Source organism: Cetorhinus maximus, chromosome 3 (genome assembly GCF_964194155.1).
Source record: "Cetorhinus maximus chromosome 3, sCetMax3.hap1.1, whole genome shotgun sequence".
NCBI lineage: Eukaryota > Metazoa > Chordata > Chondrichthyes > Lamniformes > Cetorhinidae > Cetorhinus > Cetorhinus maximus.
Window position 1 is genome coordinate 155,848,670 of NC_135881.1, and position 15,846 is coordinate 155,864,515.

A 15,846-nucleotide genomic window follows, 5' to 3' on the forward strand; every position below is an offset into this window, starting at 1 on the left:
AGTGGTGGGGAAGCTTCTAGAGAAAATTATTTGGGATAGAATTAGTAGTCACATGCAAAAATGTGGGTTGATTAGGAAGAGCCAGCATGAATTTCTAAAGGGGGAATTGTGTTTAACTAACTTGCTGGAGTTTTTTGAACAGGGAACACAGAGGGTTGGTGAGGGTAATGTTGATGTGGTGTACATGGACTTTCAAAAGGCACTCGATACAATGCCACAAAAAGACTTGAGAAAAGTTATAGCTCATGGAATAAAAGGGACAGTAGCAACGTAGATACAAAATTGGCTGAGTAATAGGAAACAGAGAATAATGGTCAATGGATATTTTTCAGGCTGGAGGAAGGTTTGTATTGGAGTTCTCCAGGGATTAGTATTGGGATCCTTGCTTTTCCTGATATATATTAATGATCTAGATCATGGTGTGCAGGGGACAATTTCTAAGTTTGCGGATGATACAAAACTTGGAAGCATTGTAAACTGTGAGGAGGACAGTATAGAACATCAAAAGGACATAGACAAATTGGTGGAGTGGGCAGATAGGTGGCAGATGAAGTTCTATGTGGAGAAGTGTGGAGTGATTCATTTTGATAGGAAGAACATGGAGAGACAATATAAAATAAGGGGTACAATTCTTAAGAGTGTGCAGGAGCAGAGGTACCTGGGTGTATATGTGCATAGATCATTGAAAGCGGCAGGACGGGTGGAGAGAGCAGTTAATAAAGCATACAGTATCCTGTACTTTATTAATAGAGGCATAGAGTACAAGAGCAGGGAGGTTATGCTGAGCTTATTATAAGACATTAGTTAGACCTCAGATGGAGTATTGTGTACAGTTCTTGGTGCCACACTATAGGAAGGATGTGATCGCATTGGAGAGAGTGTGGAAGACATTTACAAGAATAGTTCCAGGGATGAGAAACTTGAGTTATTAAGATAGATTGGAGAGGTTGGGACTGTTCCCCTTGGAGAGGAGAAGGCTGAGAGAAGATTTGAAAGGTGTTCAAAATCATGAGGGGGCCGAATAGGGTAGATAGGGAGAAACTGTTCCCGCTCGTCAAGGGATCAAGAATGAGAGGGTGCAGATTTAAAGTGATTTGCAAAATAAGCAAATGTGATGAGGAAAAAAAAAATTTTCACACAGCAAGTGGTTCAAGTCTGGAATGCTGTGCCCTAAAGTGTGTGGAGGCAGGTTCAATCGAAGCATTCAAGAGGACAATAGATGATTATTTGAATAGAAACAATGTGCAAGGTAATAGGGAAAATGCAGGAGAATGGCATTAAGTCATGATGCTGATTTGGAGAGCCGGTGCAGACATGGTGGGCTGAATGGCCTCCTTCTGCACCATAACAATTCTGTGATACTGTTATTCCCAGCATAGATAAAACCCTAACCAGGCTTCTTTCAGTAAACACAAAAAATATTGATTTATTTTAAAACAAACTACTTTTTAAAAACAAGTTAATAAACTGGTTAACGTACAAGTTGTAGTCAATTGACTCACCCCCTGGAGAATGTGATCTCTCTTTCATCCCTTCCAATTTCAAATGCTGCGCTATTACTTCAACAATATCTGCTTCCTCACCTCTTTGGTTAATTCTAACTTCAATTTATCTGACAATTCCATTAGCTTAGCCTTGGGGGCGGTGGGGGGGTGGGGGGTGGGGGATACTTGTAAACCAGTCAGGGATAAAAGTTCCATCTTTAAAAAGTCATAGCCACTTCCAAAGCCACTAGGCCCTTTACAGTCTTCCGGACTTAATATTGAGTTCAACAGTTTCAGATCATGAACTCTCTCCTCCATCCCCACCCCCTTTCCGATCCCCCTTTTTCCAATAATTTATAATTTTTTTCACACTATATTTTTTCTTTTCCCTCCTATTTTTAAATTTATTTTGATCTATTGTTTCATCTCCACCTTTTAGCCCATTTCGATCCCTTCCCCCCACCTCACCCCCCACTAGGGCCATCTGCCACTAGCTTGTCCTGCTTGCCACCCTTAATGTCCCCGTTAGCACATCCTTTAGATAATATCACCACTGTCAACACCTCTTTGTCCTTTTGTCTATGACATCTTTGGCAGTCTCTTCCTGGCCTCCACCTATCACTGACCCCCTATCGAGCTCCTCCTGTCCCGCCTCCCTCTACCAACCTATATTTCATCTCATTTCTATATTTTTTAGTTCTGATGAAGGGTCATATGGACTCGAAACTTCAATTGTGTTCCTCTCCGCAGGTGCTGTCAGACCTGCTGAGTTTTTCCAGGTATTTCTGTTTTTGTTCCAAAGCCATGTTGGTTACCAACGAATCAGCAACCTGGTATCTGTCTTTTTATCCTTTAACAATAATTACTAATCTGCATTCAATCACTCATTGACTGCACCTCAAATCCCATAACAGACCCCAGAATTGTGTTACGGACTGTGATGGGAGGAGTGTGCAGTTAATTCTAGTCCCACTTCTCCGCAGGTTGCAACAATAGTATAAATGTTTAATTCACCCACAAATCTGGCCAGTTGTTTACCTTTGATACTGTTATTCCCAGCATAAAAAAACTCTAACCAGGCTTCTTCTAATAGCACAAAAAAAATTGATTTACTGTAAAACAAAATACTTTTTAAAAACAAGTTTATAAACTGGTTAACATAATGTTGCAGTTTAAAAGTGTAATGTTTCCCATTTTTAAAAACACATATTCGAGCTCCATACACTCGCACACAAACACAGAACAGGACAAAACAAACACAGCCCCCTGCAGAGGCTGGCGGATGGGTTCCTTTTAAAATAAAATTTGAAGATATCTCGATGTTGTTGATCTAACAGAATTCTGGTCATAATGGGCCTTGAAGTTCCTTCAGACGGATTTTTTGGTGAAACTGTCCTTGGTGACTCTTAATTATCACAACTTTGCAGACTTTCAAAATAAAACAAATGAGTTTTATCCTAATGAGATGTTTCTGAGGAAAATTTAACTCATTCTAGCCTGCATAGGCCATTTCAGAGGGCATTTAAGAGTTAACCACATTGATGTGGGCCTGGAGTCACATGCAGGCCGGACCAGGTAAGGACGGCAGATTTCCTTCTCTAAAGGACATTAGTGAAACAGATGGGTTTTTTTCCAACAATTGACTGTGGTTTCATGGTCACCATTACTGAGACTAGCTTTTAATTCCAGATTTATTAATTGAGTTTAATTTCTACCAGCTGCCATGGTGGAATTTGAATCCTTGTCACCAGAGCCTCTGATTACTTGCCCAGTGAAATTAACATTGCACAACGGCCTGCCCAGTGTTGCGAGTGCAATCAGCACTGGGGAGGGTCCAAGGGTTTGACACCGTGGTTGAGCAAGTCAGAGGATTATTGTTATCGTCATCTCTGATTTTCCCTTTCAACCCTTTTCTGAAAGGCCTCAAATCCACCTCCTTCCTCCCATCTTGTCTTCTCACCCACACCTTTCTTCCAACCTACCGCTCCAACCATTAACCTGCTATGCTGGTTACTGGTGCTAAATACCCTACATGTGGATGGACAGCTGGCACCAGAAAGTGGAATGTAAGGATAGTGTGACCTTGAGAGTGTGATGCTGAGTGGTGGGTGTGGGGATAGGTTTTAGAAGGAAAATTGGGTTGGGTAGCTACATGATGCCAATGGAATGGGAGAGCTAGGTTACTGGGTGAAGGGTTGGATTTCTTACTATTTTGAGGGATAGTAGTAGATGATGGAAGCTAAAGCCTTCACCCTGTTTAAGCACAACTCTCTCACTCACTCATCCTCCCACCTCTTCCCATCATCAACATCTCCCTTTGCTTTATCCATCTCATTATCTCTTCCTTCCTCTCCCCTCCTCCTTCCTTTAAACCCCTTCAATCAATTCCCTTCCCTCTCACCCCATCTCCTCCCATTTTAGCTGCTCTTTTATCCCTCACTCCTTTTGCCTAATCATGTTCATCTTTATAAAATTCTAAAATGTTTAAACAGTAAGTCACCTCGCCTTGCTCATGATTAATCCGAGAAAATGAATGTGCTGATTTCCCTTGGCACCCTGGGGTGGAACCCCAGCATAAATCAGCTGAATGTGCAGCAAAGGAATAGGAAAATCAGGTGGGATCCAGAAATGATGGGTCTCGAGCAGAACACTTGTCCCATACAAGGCTTGTAACTTCATACAGAAGCAGAACCAGTGGGATGGCTTTGCCTGCAGGAATTCCCAAAGCTTCCATCGTGGTTCCACTGAGCATCATTGCAGGATCAAAGTGGGGCTAACTTGGCTGTCCAGACTGGAAGAGCCTGCAATTGCCATTTATCCTTTGATCCTCTCCCAGTAGCAGAACTGCACCATTTTTGGGATTCCACTAGCATGACCCCCATGGTGTCTTCACTAACTCAGCGCAGAAAGAGAATTCAAATTGCTGGTCTATACATTAAAAAATTGCATTTACTATCCGTTTTTGATTTCATAATTTTGAAATAATTAGGAAAATCAATTAGCTAATCTATCTGATCCCGCCTCCCTCTGTCCTGTCTCTGGCTCCTGTGAACCTATCACGTCTGTCACAGTGCCATTCACTGCCAGGAATAAAGCTGCAGGTGGATAGGGGGACAGATCCAGTTTGTTAAGCCTACGCACTTACAAAAGGGGAGGCCTGGTTTAGTAATAGGATCGATAACCCAATTAGAAATTTGTATTGTTGGTAGAGTTGCTGATATTGCGATTCTATCTCCAACCATCATCTTTGGTAACAGGATTGTTAGCTCATTATCAATTAAATGTATATTTATTGATGTATTAAAGTAACGATTGTGGGGTATCAGCTTTTTAGCTTTGTTTTTTTTATTCATTCATGGGATGTGGACATTCCTGGCTAGGCCAGCAGTTATTGCCCATCCCTAATTGCCCTTGAGAAAGTGGTGGTGAACCACCTTCTTGAACTGCTGCAGTTACACCCACAGTGCTTTTATGCAGGGAGTTCCAGGATTTTTATCCAACGACAATGAAGGAATAGTAATATAGTTCCAGGTCAGGATGGTGTGTGGCCTGGAGGGGAATTTGCAAATGGTGGTGTTCCCATGTGTCTATTGTCCTTGTCCTTCTAGGTGGTAGAGGTCGCAGGTTTGGAAGATGCTGTCGAAGGAGCCATGGTGAGTTGCTGCAGTGCATCTTGTATACAGTACACACTGGTGCCACTGTGGTGGAAGGAGTGAATGTTTAAGGTCAGTGGGGTGTCAGTCAAGCAGGCTGCTTTATCCTGAATGGTATCGAGCTTCTCAAGTGTTGTGTTGGAGCCACACACATTCGGGCAAGTGGAGAGTATTCCATCACACTCCTGCCTTGTGCCTGGTAAATGGTAGATGGGCTTTGGGGAGTCGGGAAGTGAATTACTTGCTTCAGCATTCCCGGCCTCTGATCTGTTCTTGTAGCCACACTATTTATGTGGCTGATCCAGTTCAGTTTCTGGTCAATGATAACCCCCAGGATATTGACAGTGGGGGATTCAGCAATGCAAAGTGCTATTGAATGTCAAGGGGAGAGAGATGGTCAAACTCTGTCTTGTTGGAGATGGCCGTCGCATGGCACTTATGTTGCACGAATTCACACAATGCAAAAACTAAAAACTGTCATTCCACAGAGTTTTCCAAACTCAGTCCAGCAAACAACATCAGTCAATTGTGTAATGATTTAACATTTTATTAAATTAAACAAACAGAAGGACATATTAATGGCACTGCAGCATCCAAGCTGTCATTTTTATTTATTTAACTGCTAAAAATTACATTATAATGTACACAAATGAGTAAGTAAACCAGTATCTCAAAGCATAAAATAATTTTACCTTTCTTCCATTCACATGATCAGTATAATGCACTTGTTTACATTATGAAGACACTTTATATGCACTATACCTGATGTCATTCTGCAAGGATCTCAGGCAGTTGTTATTACTGGTAAGGCACCCAGGCTTGCATATATAATACTTATTATTAGGTCTTCGTATTAAAAGAGCTGTTTATACAACATAGCAGAAGTAAAGAATTTAACACAAGCTCTGGGCTCAGGAAACCTGCATAAAACTCTTCAGCCAAGGATAGTACAATGGATTAGCAACTACCCTTTCAGCCCTGGGTCTGGATTTGAATTTAACCCAGATAACAGCTGGAAGAAGTTCATGTAAACTAATTTTGGGCTGTTTCACTCCCAACTCTGAGTAGATTCCCGTTTACTGCATATGATTGCTTGTAATTTCACCTTGACCATCACACTAAATTGTTCATCTTACTCAAAAAAAGAACACACAGGATGTCTGGAAAATGCTCTAAAATAAGGTTTAAGGCATATTGTTAAGACAGTATACTATGAGTTTTACCCTGCATTTAGCCCTCACCAGTGCCTCACCTCGGAATGGGAACATTTGATGCCAACACTGAATCTGAAAAAGCAAGACATTTTTCCATTTTCTAACGCTGACTTCTCTAATGAATACAAAATTCACCAAATTTAAACAACAGTATTTGGGAAATAAGTCACTTGAATTTCACTCTGATTTGTCACTGTTTGGTAACTGGTCCCTCTTTATTCTAAGCATGTTACTCAGTTATAATTTTGCAATAAACTTTATGGAATCTTTTCAAAGTAATATTTTTGGATTTTGAAGGCTGGATTCAAACATATTACTTTTAAGTAAGGTATTTTGGCAATGTATTTTACTTTTGAAAACTATTAATTGTGGTACACCATGAAAAACATATGCATAAAATATTAAGCTACAGACAAAAATGAACTGACGTTTAATGTCTTAAAAATATATATATTACAGTAGCAATCAAGTAAGCACTATATCAAAAGTGCATGCATTTTATAAAAGTATTTTAAATATATTACATTTATTTACCCTGTATATTTGTTTGATCTTATAGCACAAATGTAGGAATAAACATTGCCTAGTCATTAGACTGTGAGGAATACATTTTCATACTGTTGTTACCCTCATTACTACCTCAGCAGAACTGTTGTCATCGTACTCCTCATCATGTGGCCTGAATCGTGTGAGTAAATGTAACAAGGTGTAGCTGCAGTGAAATCCTTCAGACATTAACCGAGTAGAACCAACAGACCTTTGTGTTCTGAATTGATTCAGAGAGGCCCAAAAGGTCTGATTGGCAGAGCTTTCAGCGTTGCTGCTGTTAATTTCTATATCCTTTGTTTTGTCATAATTTAAAACGGTCCAGTGTAGATTAACAGCTCTCCAGCGTTTAAATACCCGATATATTGCTGCTCCTTCATGAATAATTAAACCTGTTTTTAAAAAAAATCAAGTATGAAGTAAAACATGAAATTATCATAAGTGATGTGATTATAGTTCATCTTTGCATTACGAGCATAGCAGCAGGACTCTGTTGATAATAAACAATCTCATTTATCTAAATGGAAGTTATCTGTAGAGCACCTCTAATCGAAGCACTAAATTCAGACTTACAGGGAGAAACCAAGATCTGCAATTCAATCAGCAGATTGTGGAAACTGGATCTGCAACCACTCCAGTCTATGGCTTACGTTTAAATACAGACAGCATCTTGTCTATCCAATCCTTTTAAGAATCTAAATATACTGGTTTAAACTACTTTTCTCATAAAAATAAGGATATTTAACTACATTCTTATCAACATTATTCTGTATATTATTTTCCCCATGCAGTCACAGACCTTATCACATTACTGATGAGAGGTCACAGAAATTGGGGAAGTCAAGTAGAGCAGAAAAAGATTCATAATTTAAAATTAAAGATGTTTTATGTGCTGAACTCTGGGAATAGGAAGAACAAAACAGCGTAAATTGATTAGTGACCTAAATGTATTTTAGATTCAGTTTGTGTACATAATTTTCAGTCCGAGTCAGAGGAAATCCCATTTTAAAAACTTGTTTAAATTATTGCGACTGAGATGAATGGTGTTTAAATAATAGTGAATAGAAGAAAAGCTGGGTAAAATCAGTTTATACTGAGTGATCTTTGTGTGCATCTAACATTTATGGGTACAGTTAAAAGTACAAATAATAAATGCTGATAGTGTAGATCTTTTAGTTCAAGTTCTAAATTATTATACAGGTAGTGTCTCAAATCCGGCTATTGGAAACCCAGACATGTTCATAAACTGCCTTGCATCAATTTCAATTGTTAAATGAATAAAATAACTTACCGGGACAATCCGACTAGATGCTGCATTCGCATGGGGGCGCGATAGACTAGTTATCGGCTTCGCATGCTGGGTGTTTCCAGCGCTCCGAGTGGCCTGAACAACCCTTGCTTGACCCCAACCCACTCGCCTTGGCGTGATCCATTCAACCTGACCCAGCCCCAATCGCTATCAAAACGGATAAGCCCGCAAGTCAACCTTACTTACCTTAGTATTTCATTTTCTTTCTTTCAAATTTATTTCTTCGCTATTATGTATTCCCTTTTCAAACTTTAATAAAAAGAAACTTATTGAGTTGATTTCATGTGTCTCCTATTAATTGAATTAAGGTTCCGATTTTTTCTCTGAAAACCGGCAAGATCCAAAATCCAGCACAGCGAGTGTAACGCTGTAACCCTTGTGCACAGCCAAATAAGCGAAGTTAACAAATCAAGGGACAAAGTAAAAGGTAGCCTCTTTTGAGTTACTGTGCATGTACAAGTTTGGAGGCCACAATGCAACTAATGGATTTTCAAAAGCTAACCGTTATTGAGGATTTTTAAAACAAGGGAAATTAAGAGAACATCCAGACACACATACGAGGAAGCAGAAAATCAAGAAAATGAGTTAAATCACCAAAAAACTGATACTTATTAAAGTTTATTTATTATAAGAGTGATATATGAATTTGAAACTAATGTGAAACTGAAGTGCTTCAAATGTGGCATATATAGATTTAAAGTAGTCAAACATCTCAATATGCTTCAAAGACAATTTGACATCAAGTCAACATGAGATGCTGGCACAAGTGACTGAAAGCTGGGTTAAGAGGTAGATTTTAAGGAGCAACTTAAAGGAGAAGGGAAGGATAGAAGCAGTGTGCTTTAGGGAATTCCAGATCTTGGGGATTAGGCATCACTTCTAATGGTGGAATGAAGAAAATGAGAAATGTGCAACATTTCAGAACTGGAGGAGTGCTGAGATCTCAGTTGTAAATGTGACTGCCCTTGACACCAAAGCAACATTTGACTGAGTGTGGCATCAATGAACTCTAGCAATGGGAATCGGGGGAAAATTCCCCATTGGTTGGAGTCATACCTAGCACAAAGGAAGATGGTTGTGGTTGTTGGAGGACAATCCTCTAATCCCAGAACATCACCGTAGGAGTTCCGCAGGATAGTGTCCTAGGTCTAAGCATCTTAAACTGGTTCAGCAACTACCTTCTCTCCATCATAAGATCAAAAGTGGGGATGTTCGCTGATGATTGCACAATGTTCAGTACCATTCACAACTCCTCAAATACTCTGTTCATAGGCAGCAAGACCTAAGGTGGCAAGTAACATGCATGCCACAGAAGTGTCAGGCAATGACCATCTCCCCTTGACATTAAAAGGCATAGTATTGTTGGATCCCCTCTATCAACATCCTAGGGGCTACCATTGATCAGAAACTAAACTAAACAGCCATATAAATATTGTGGCTACAAGAGCAAGTCAGAGGCTGGGAATTCTGCTGCAGTAACTCACCGCCTGATTCCACCATCTACAAGGCACAAGTTAGGTGTGAGATAGAGTGCTCTCCACTTGCCTGGATGAGTGCAGCACAGCAATACTCAAGAAGCTCGACACCATCCAGGACAACACAGCCAGCTTGATTGGCACTCCATCCACCACTGACGCACAGTGGCAGCAGTGTGTACTATCTAAAAGATGCACTGCAGCAGCTTGTCAAGCCTCTTTCAACAGCACCTTCCAAACCTGTGGCCCCTACCACCTAGAAGGTCAAGGGCAGCAGATATATGGGAATACCTATTCTCCAAGCCACACACCATCCTCACTTGTAAGTATATCATTGGGTCAAAATTCTGGAACTCCCTAACAGCACTGTGTGTATATATACACAATGGACTGCAGTGGTTCGGGAAGGCTGCTCAACACCACCTTCCCAGGGCAATTAGGGACAGGCAACAAATACTGGCTTAGCAAGTAACGCCCACATTCCATGAATGAGTAAAAAAAAATTGGTGGGTGTTACAGAGATAGGGAGAAGTGAGGCCCTGGAGGGATTTGAAAACAAGCATGATAATTTTAAACCAGACAAAACTTGCTGTGAGTTTGGATATGGATTGCAGAGTTTTGGATTAGCTCAAGTTTATTTAAGGTGCAAAGTGGGAGGCTGGTCAGGAGAGCATTAGAATAGTCATGTCTAGAAACAATGAAGGTATGAATGAGGTTTACATCAGTTGAGGCTGGGGTAGCTATATGTGCTCTTTCAGAGGTGAAAGCAGGAAGCCTAAGTGATATTGAGGATATGGGATGTGAGTTCAGCTCTGGGTCAAATAGGACATGAAGGCCTGGATTTTCGCGGAGTTATGGAGACTCTGGGCACCTTCTAAAATGGCAGGCAGGATTCAGATCTGGAAGTCCCAGCCCCATTTTCAACAGATCCTATTTTCACTGGGGGTAGTGGGAACATAGGGACATAGGAGCAGGAGTAGGCCCTTCCAGCCTGCTCTGCCATTTGATAAGATAGTGGCTGATCCAGTTGTGGTCTCAAATCCACTTTCCTGTCTGCCCCCATCACCCTTAACTCCCTTGTCTATCAAGAATATATCTAACCCAGCCTGCACTACTTTCTGGGGCAGAGAATTCCACAGACTAATGACCTCAGAGAAAAAAATTCTCCTCATCTCCATCTTAAAAAGGAGGCCTCTTATTCTTAAACGGTGATCCTTAGTTTTAGTCTCTCCCATAAGGGGAAACATCCTCTCAGCATCCACCCTGTCAAGTTTCCTCAAGATCTTAAATGTTTCAACAAGATTACCTCTCATTCTTCCAAACTCCAATGAGTACAAGTCCAAACTGTTTAACTTTTCTATTTAAGATAAACCCTTCATCCTAGGGATGAGTTGAACTGCTTCTAACATAATTATATCCTTTTTCAAATAAGGAGATCAAACTGTACATATTACTCCAGCTGTATTCTCACCAAGGCCCTGTACAGCTGCAATAAAACTTCCCTACTTTTATATTCCATTCCCTTTGCAATGAACACCAATTTTCAATTTGTCTTCCAGGGGCACATGTGGGGATCCTGAACTCAGCAGGGCCAACTGAACTCAATGCTGAGAAGCTGTAAATGCTATTGAAGTGTGGGTATTGTCAGTTGTCAAGTTATTTAAATGGTCATCCCTTTAAAAATTAAAAGAAAATTGCCTGTGTCTGTGAGAGTTGAAAAAATCTGTTCCAGTGGTTTCAGTAGCTGTTGTTGACATAGCCCCAAGTGCTATAGTATTATTAATGCTTAGCTGCTTTCCACAACTTAGCATTACCACAGTTCGAACAAGTTATTAAAGGATTGGCTGTCTTTGATGTGGGGTTATGAATACAAATGTTTACTTGTATTTGGGATTAAATACTTGAGAGGATTTAAATGTATTGAATGGGCTTTCACGAATATAAATCTTTTTATAGAGTGAATTCTAATAGATAATGGGCCAAATCTTCTGTAGAGTGGCAACCTTTCATAATAAGGTCAGAAGGAAGGATGTTTGGTGATTGCACAATGTTCACCATTCACAACACTTCAGATACTGAAGAAGTCCATGTCCAAATGCAGCAAGACCTGGACAATATTCACATTTGGGCTGACAAGTGGCAAGTAACATTCATGCCACATAAGTGCCAGGCAAAGACATCTCCAACAAGAGAGAATCTAACCATCTCCAACTAGAGACAATCTAACCATCTCCCTTGACATTCAATGGCATTACCATCGCTGAATCCCCCACTATCAATATCCTGGGGGTTACCATTGACCAGAAACTGAACTGGATTAGCCATATAAATACAGTGGCTACAACAGCAGGTCAAAGGCTAGGAATCCTGCAGTGAGTAACTCACCTCCTGACTCCCCAAAGCCTGTCCACCCACCATCTACAAGGCACAAGTCAGGAATGTGATGGAATAATCCCCACTTGCCTGGTTCAGTGCAGCTCCCACAACACTCAAGAAGCTTGACACCATCCAGGACAAAGCAGTCCATTTGATTGGCACCCCATCCACAGACATTCCCTCCCTCCACCACCAGCGCACAGTAGCAGCAGTGTGTACCATATACAAGATGCACTACAGAAACTCACCAAGGGTCCTTAGGCAGCACCTTCTAAACCTACGATCGCTACCATCTAGAAGGATAAGGGCAGCAGACACATGGAAACACCACCGCCTGGAAGTTCCCCTCCAAGCTACTCACCATCCTGACTTGCAAATATATCGCCATTCCTTCACTGTTGCTAGGTCAAAATCCTGGAACTCACTCTCTTAACAGCACTGTGGGTGTACTTACACCACAGGGACTGCAAAAGTTGAAGAAGGCAGCTCACCACCACCTTCTCAAGGGCAATTAGGGATGGGCAATAAATGCTGGTCTGGCCAGCAATGCCCATATCCCACATATGAATTAAAAAAATAAAAAACCATCATTGGATTGTTCCTCCACTCCTTTTTACTTACCTTAGTCAGGAGCTGCACATTTCTCACCTGGACTTCCGACACAGGCCTACTGAGAAATGTGCAGTGTAGCTGTTCCTGAAGGCTCTGAGTACAGGGCAAGATATGTCGGCGGTGGAGGGAGGGTAGATCATGTTGGAGTTGTATAGAACCTTGGTGAGGCTACAGCTGGAGTACTGTGTGCAGTTCTTGTCGCCACATTATAGGAAGAATGTGATTGCACTGGAGGGGGTGCAGAGGAGATTCACCAAGATGTTGCCTGGGATGAAACATTTAAATTATAAAGAGAGGTTGGATAGACTTGGGTTGTTTTCGTTGGAGCAGAGAAGACTGAGGGGCAACCTGATCGAGGTGTACAAGATTGTGAGGGGCATGGATAGGGTGGATAGGGAACAGCTGTTCCCCTTAGTTGAAGGGTCAGTCACGAGGGGACATAAGTTCAAGGTGAGGAGCAGGAGGTTTAGGGGGATGTGAGGAAAAACTTTTTTACCCAGAGTGTGGTAACGGTCTGGAATGCACTGCCTGGGAGGGTGGTGGAGGCGGGTTGCCTCACATCTTTTAAAAAAGTACCTGGATGAGCACTTGGCACGTCATAACATTCAAGGCTATGGGCCAAGTGCTGGTAAATGGGATTAGGTAGGTAGGTCAGGTGTTTCTCACGTGTCAGTGCAGGCTCAATGGGCCGATGGGCCTCTTCTGCACTGTGTGATTCTGTGAAACCGTGCTCCTTTTTGCAGCAATAGCTGCCACTTTTCGGTAGGGTTAAATATCCCAGCCACTTTGACAAGCTAGGAGAGAAGGTAATAGTAGGGTAAGTGGGTGAGGGGGTAGGATAGGTCGGGGGGTCGGGTATATTGAGAGGGGTCAGGAGTTGGTTAGTCGGATAGTCAGGGGGGTAGTCGTGGGTGAGGGCTGGGGGTAGGGAGTTGGGGCGGGTCAAGGGGAGGGGTCAGTGGTGTGGGAGTTAGTCGGGTGGTCAGGGGGATGATTGGATGTTCAGCGGGGTAGGGGTAAGTCATCTGGTCAGGGTTGCGGGGGTGGAAGGGGTTAGTTGGGGGCTCAGGTAGGGTAGCTGGGGTATTGGGGGAGTTAGCCAGGGGTGTCGGGAAGACAGGTGGTCAGGAGGGTAGTTGGGTGGTTGGGGGGTAGTCAGGGGGGCAAGAGTAGTTGAGGGTCAGGAGGATGGTCGGGTGGGTAGGTTCAGGAATGGGGAATCAGATGGGTCAGTAGTATAGCTACCCAGGAGTTACAAACATGTGAATTAGGAGCAGGAGTCAACCGTGGCACCTCAAGCCTGCTCCGTCATTCAATAAAATCATGGCTGATCTGATTTTAACCTCATATCATATCCGTCTACCCCTGATAACGTTTCATCCCCTTGCTTATCAGGAATCTATGTACCTCTGCCTTAAAGATATTCAAGGACTTTGCCTCAGCCACCTTTTGAGGAAGAGAATTCCAAACTCTCACAACGCTCTGTGAGAAAAAAAAATTCCTCATCTCTGTCCTAAATGGATGACCCCTTATTTTGAAACAGTGACCTCGAGTTCTAGATTTTCCCACAAGGGGAAATATCCTTCCTACATTCACCCTGTCAAGTCCCCTCAGAATCTATATGTTTCAATCACGTCATCTTTTACTCTTCTAAACTTCACATGATACAAGCCTAGCCTGTCCAGCCTTTCCTCATAAGATAACCCACCCATCCCTGGTATTAATCTAGTAAACCTTCTCTGAACTGCTTCTAATGCATTTACTGGTTTTAATCCTTCTAACTTTCCCTCGGCAACTATCCTGCTAAGAAAATTGGAACCATCTGAAGTCTCCAACTTTAAATCAGAGTTTTAGAGGGTCCCAGAAGCAGGGTAACTGCCCAAAGGAAGTTGAAACTTCCTGGGCAGTCCTCATGCAGTCCTTGCATGGGGACTTCCGAGGGTCCTCCAGCACATCTTCCGAGGTACCTCGAGGTACAACCTTTCAGAGAACAGAAGATCTGGGTCATTTAGATCTTTATTTTATTTCATCCAGGCATGGTTCCTGATATCTGCCAATGGTGGTACTGGTGAGTAGGCATAGAGGGTGTAAGATAGCCTAGGACCTATAAGGGGATAGTGGGATAGGTGGTGGCCATGGGTTGACTCTAAGTTGGCATAGGGACTATAAGGGGCCAGGTGGGGGGAGGGGGGGGGGGGTTTTGAACTGGCACCATGTTGGTATAGGGTGTATAAGGGGCCATGAGGATGGGTGGGGTGTTTTGAGCTGGCTCCAAGTTGGTATAGGGTCTATAAGGGGCCATGAGGATGGGTGGCGGGGTCTTGAGCTGGCACCAAGTTGGTATAGGGTCTATAAGGGGCCATGGGGATGGGTGAGGGGCAATTGGGTTGGCATAGAGTGTATGAGAGGCCATTGGGGTGGGTGGAGGACCTGCGTGGAATGTATGGGCATGGGGACTGGGAGAGGAGGTTGAGGACTAGAAGACCTAATATTTAACTAAACAACTGGGACAAAGTCCAGTTAAACAGAGGCAGGCCTTGGTATTCAGCAGCCCTGTGGCCACCTCCAATCTGCATCCGGGGGTGAGGGCCCGACTCCATCCCACACCCACAAAACGAAGATCACCCCATTCGGGGCACAACTTCCTGAGGTAGGTGTGACAAGCCGAGAAATTTCCCAACTTGAGCTACCCAACTCAGGAGTGAAATTCCAGGCCTAATTTTACAGTCTGGTTCAGCTGACAAGGGAATGCAGTTTGTGACAGAGACCAAAAACAATCAGCTGGATTTTTACCATAGGGACTAGAAACAGAAGTTGGGTCTGTTCCTGCGCCAGAAACTCACTTCCGGTAGGATTATAGTTCTGATTTACCCTTGGGTGAGCCCTTAATTGATATGGTCCTGTCCAATTAGAGCCAGTGAGGGAAGGAATGGAGGTGGGTCAGATGAAGTGTGGGACTCATTTAAACACCCACGATAGCCATCACTGAGGCTGCTGGTTGACCTGATGAGCGAATTTGTGTCAAAGCCTTCCACTTCATCACAGCGACCTGGGATGGCATAGGGGAGCTGGAAACTTGGCACCCATGAGGAAGAGGAAGGAAGTGTTCTTCCCAGAGGATGACAGGCATAGGCTACCTCGTTATGCAACAAGGCACCTCTCTGTTCAGCATAATCT

General features: G+C 42.7%; 1 protein-coding gene across 1 annotated transcript in view; it reads right to left on the bottom strand.

Moving 5' to 3' along the window:
* Positions 1–5,669: 5,669 nt before the first annotated feature.
* The window catches only part of LOC144674322 (E3 ubiquitin-protein ligase MARCHF11-like), a 131,572-nt gene continuing 121,395 nt past the window's right edge, over positions 5,670–15,846 (bottom strand). Inside the window, exon 4 of the mRNA XM_078535737.1 lies at positions 5,670–7,289. Within this exon, the coding sequence (XP_078391863.1) occupies positions 6,964–7,289 (326 nt within the window). The 3' untranslated portion in view covers positions 5,670–6,963. The remainder of the gene's footprint in view (positions 7,290–15,846) is intronic.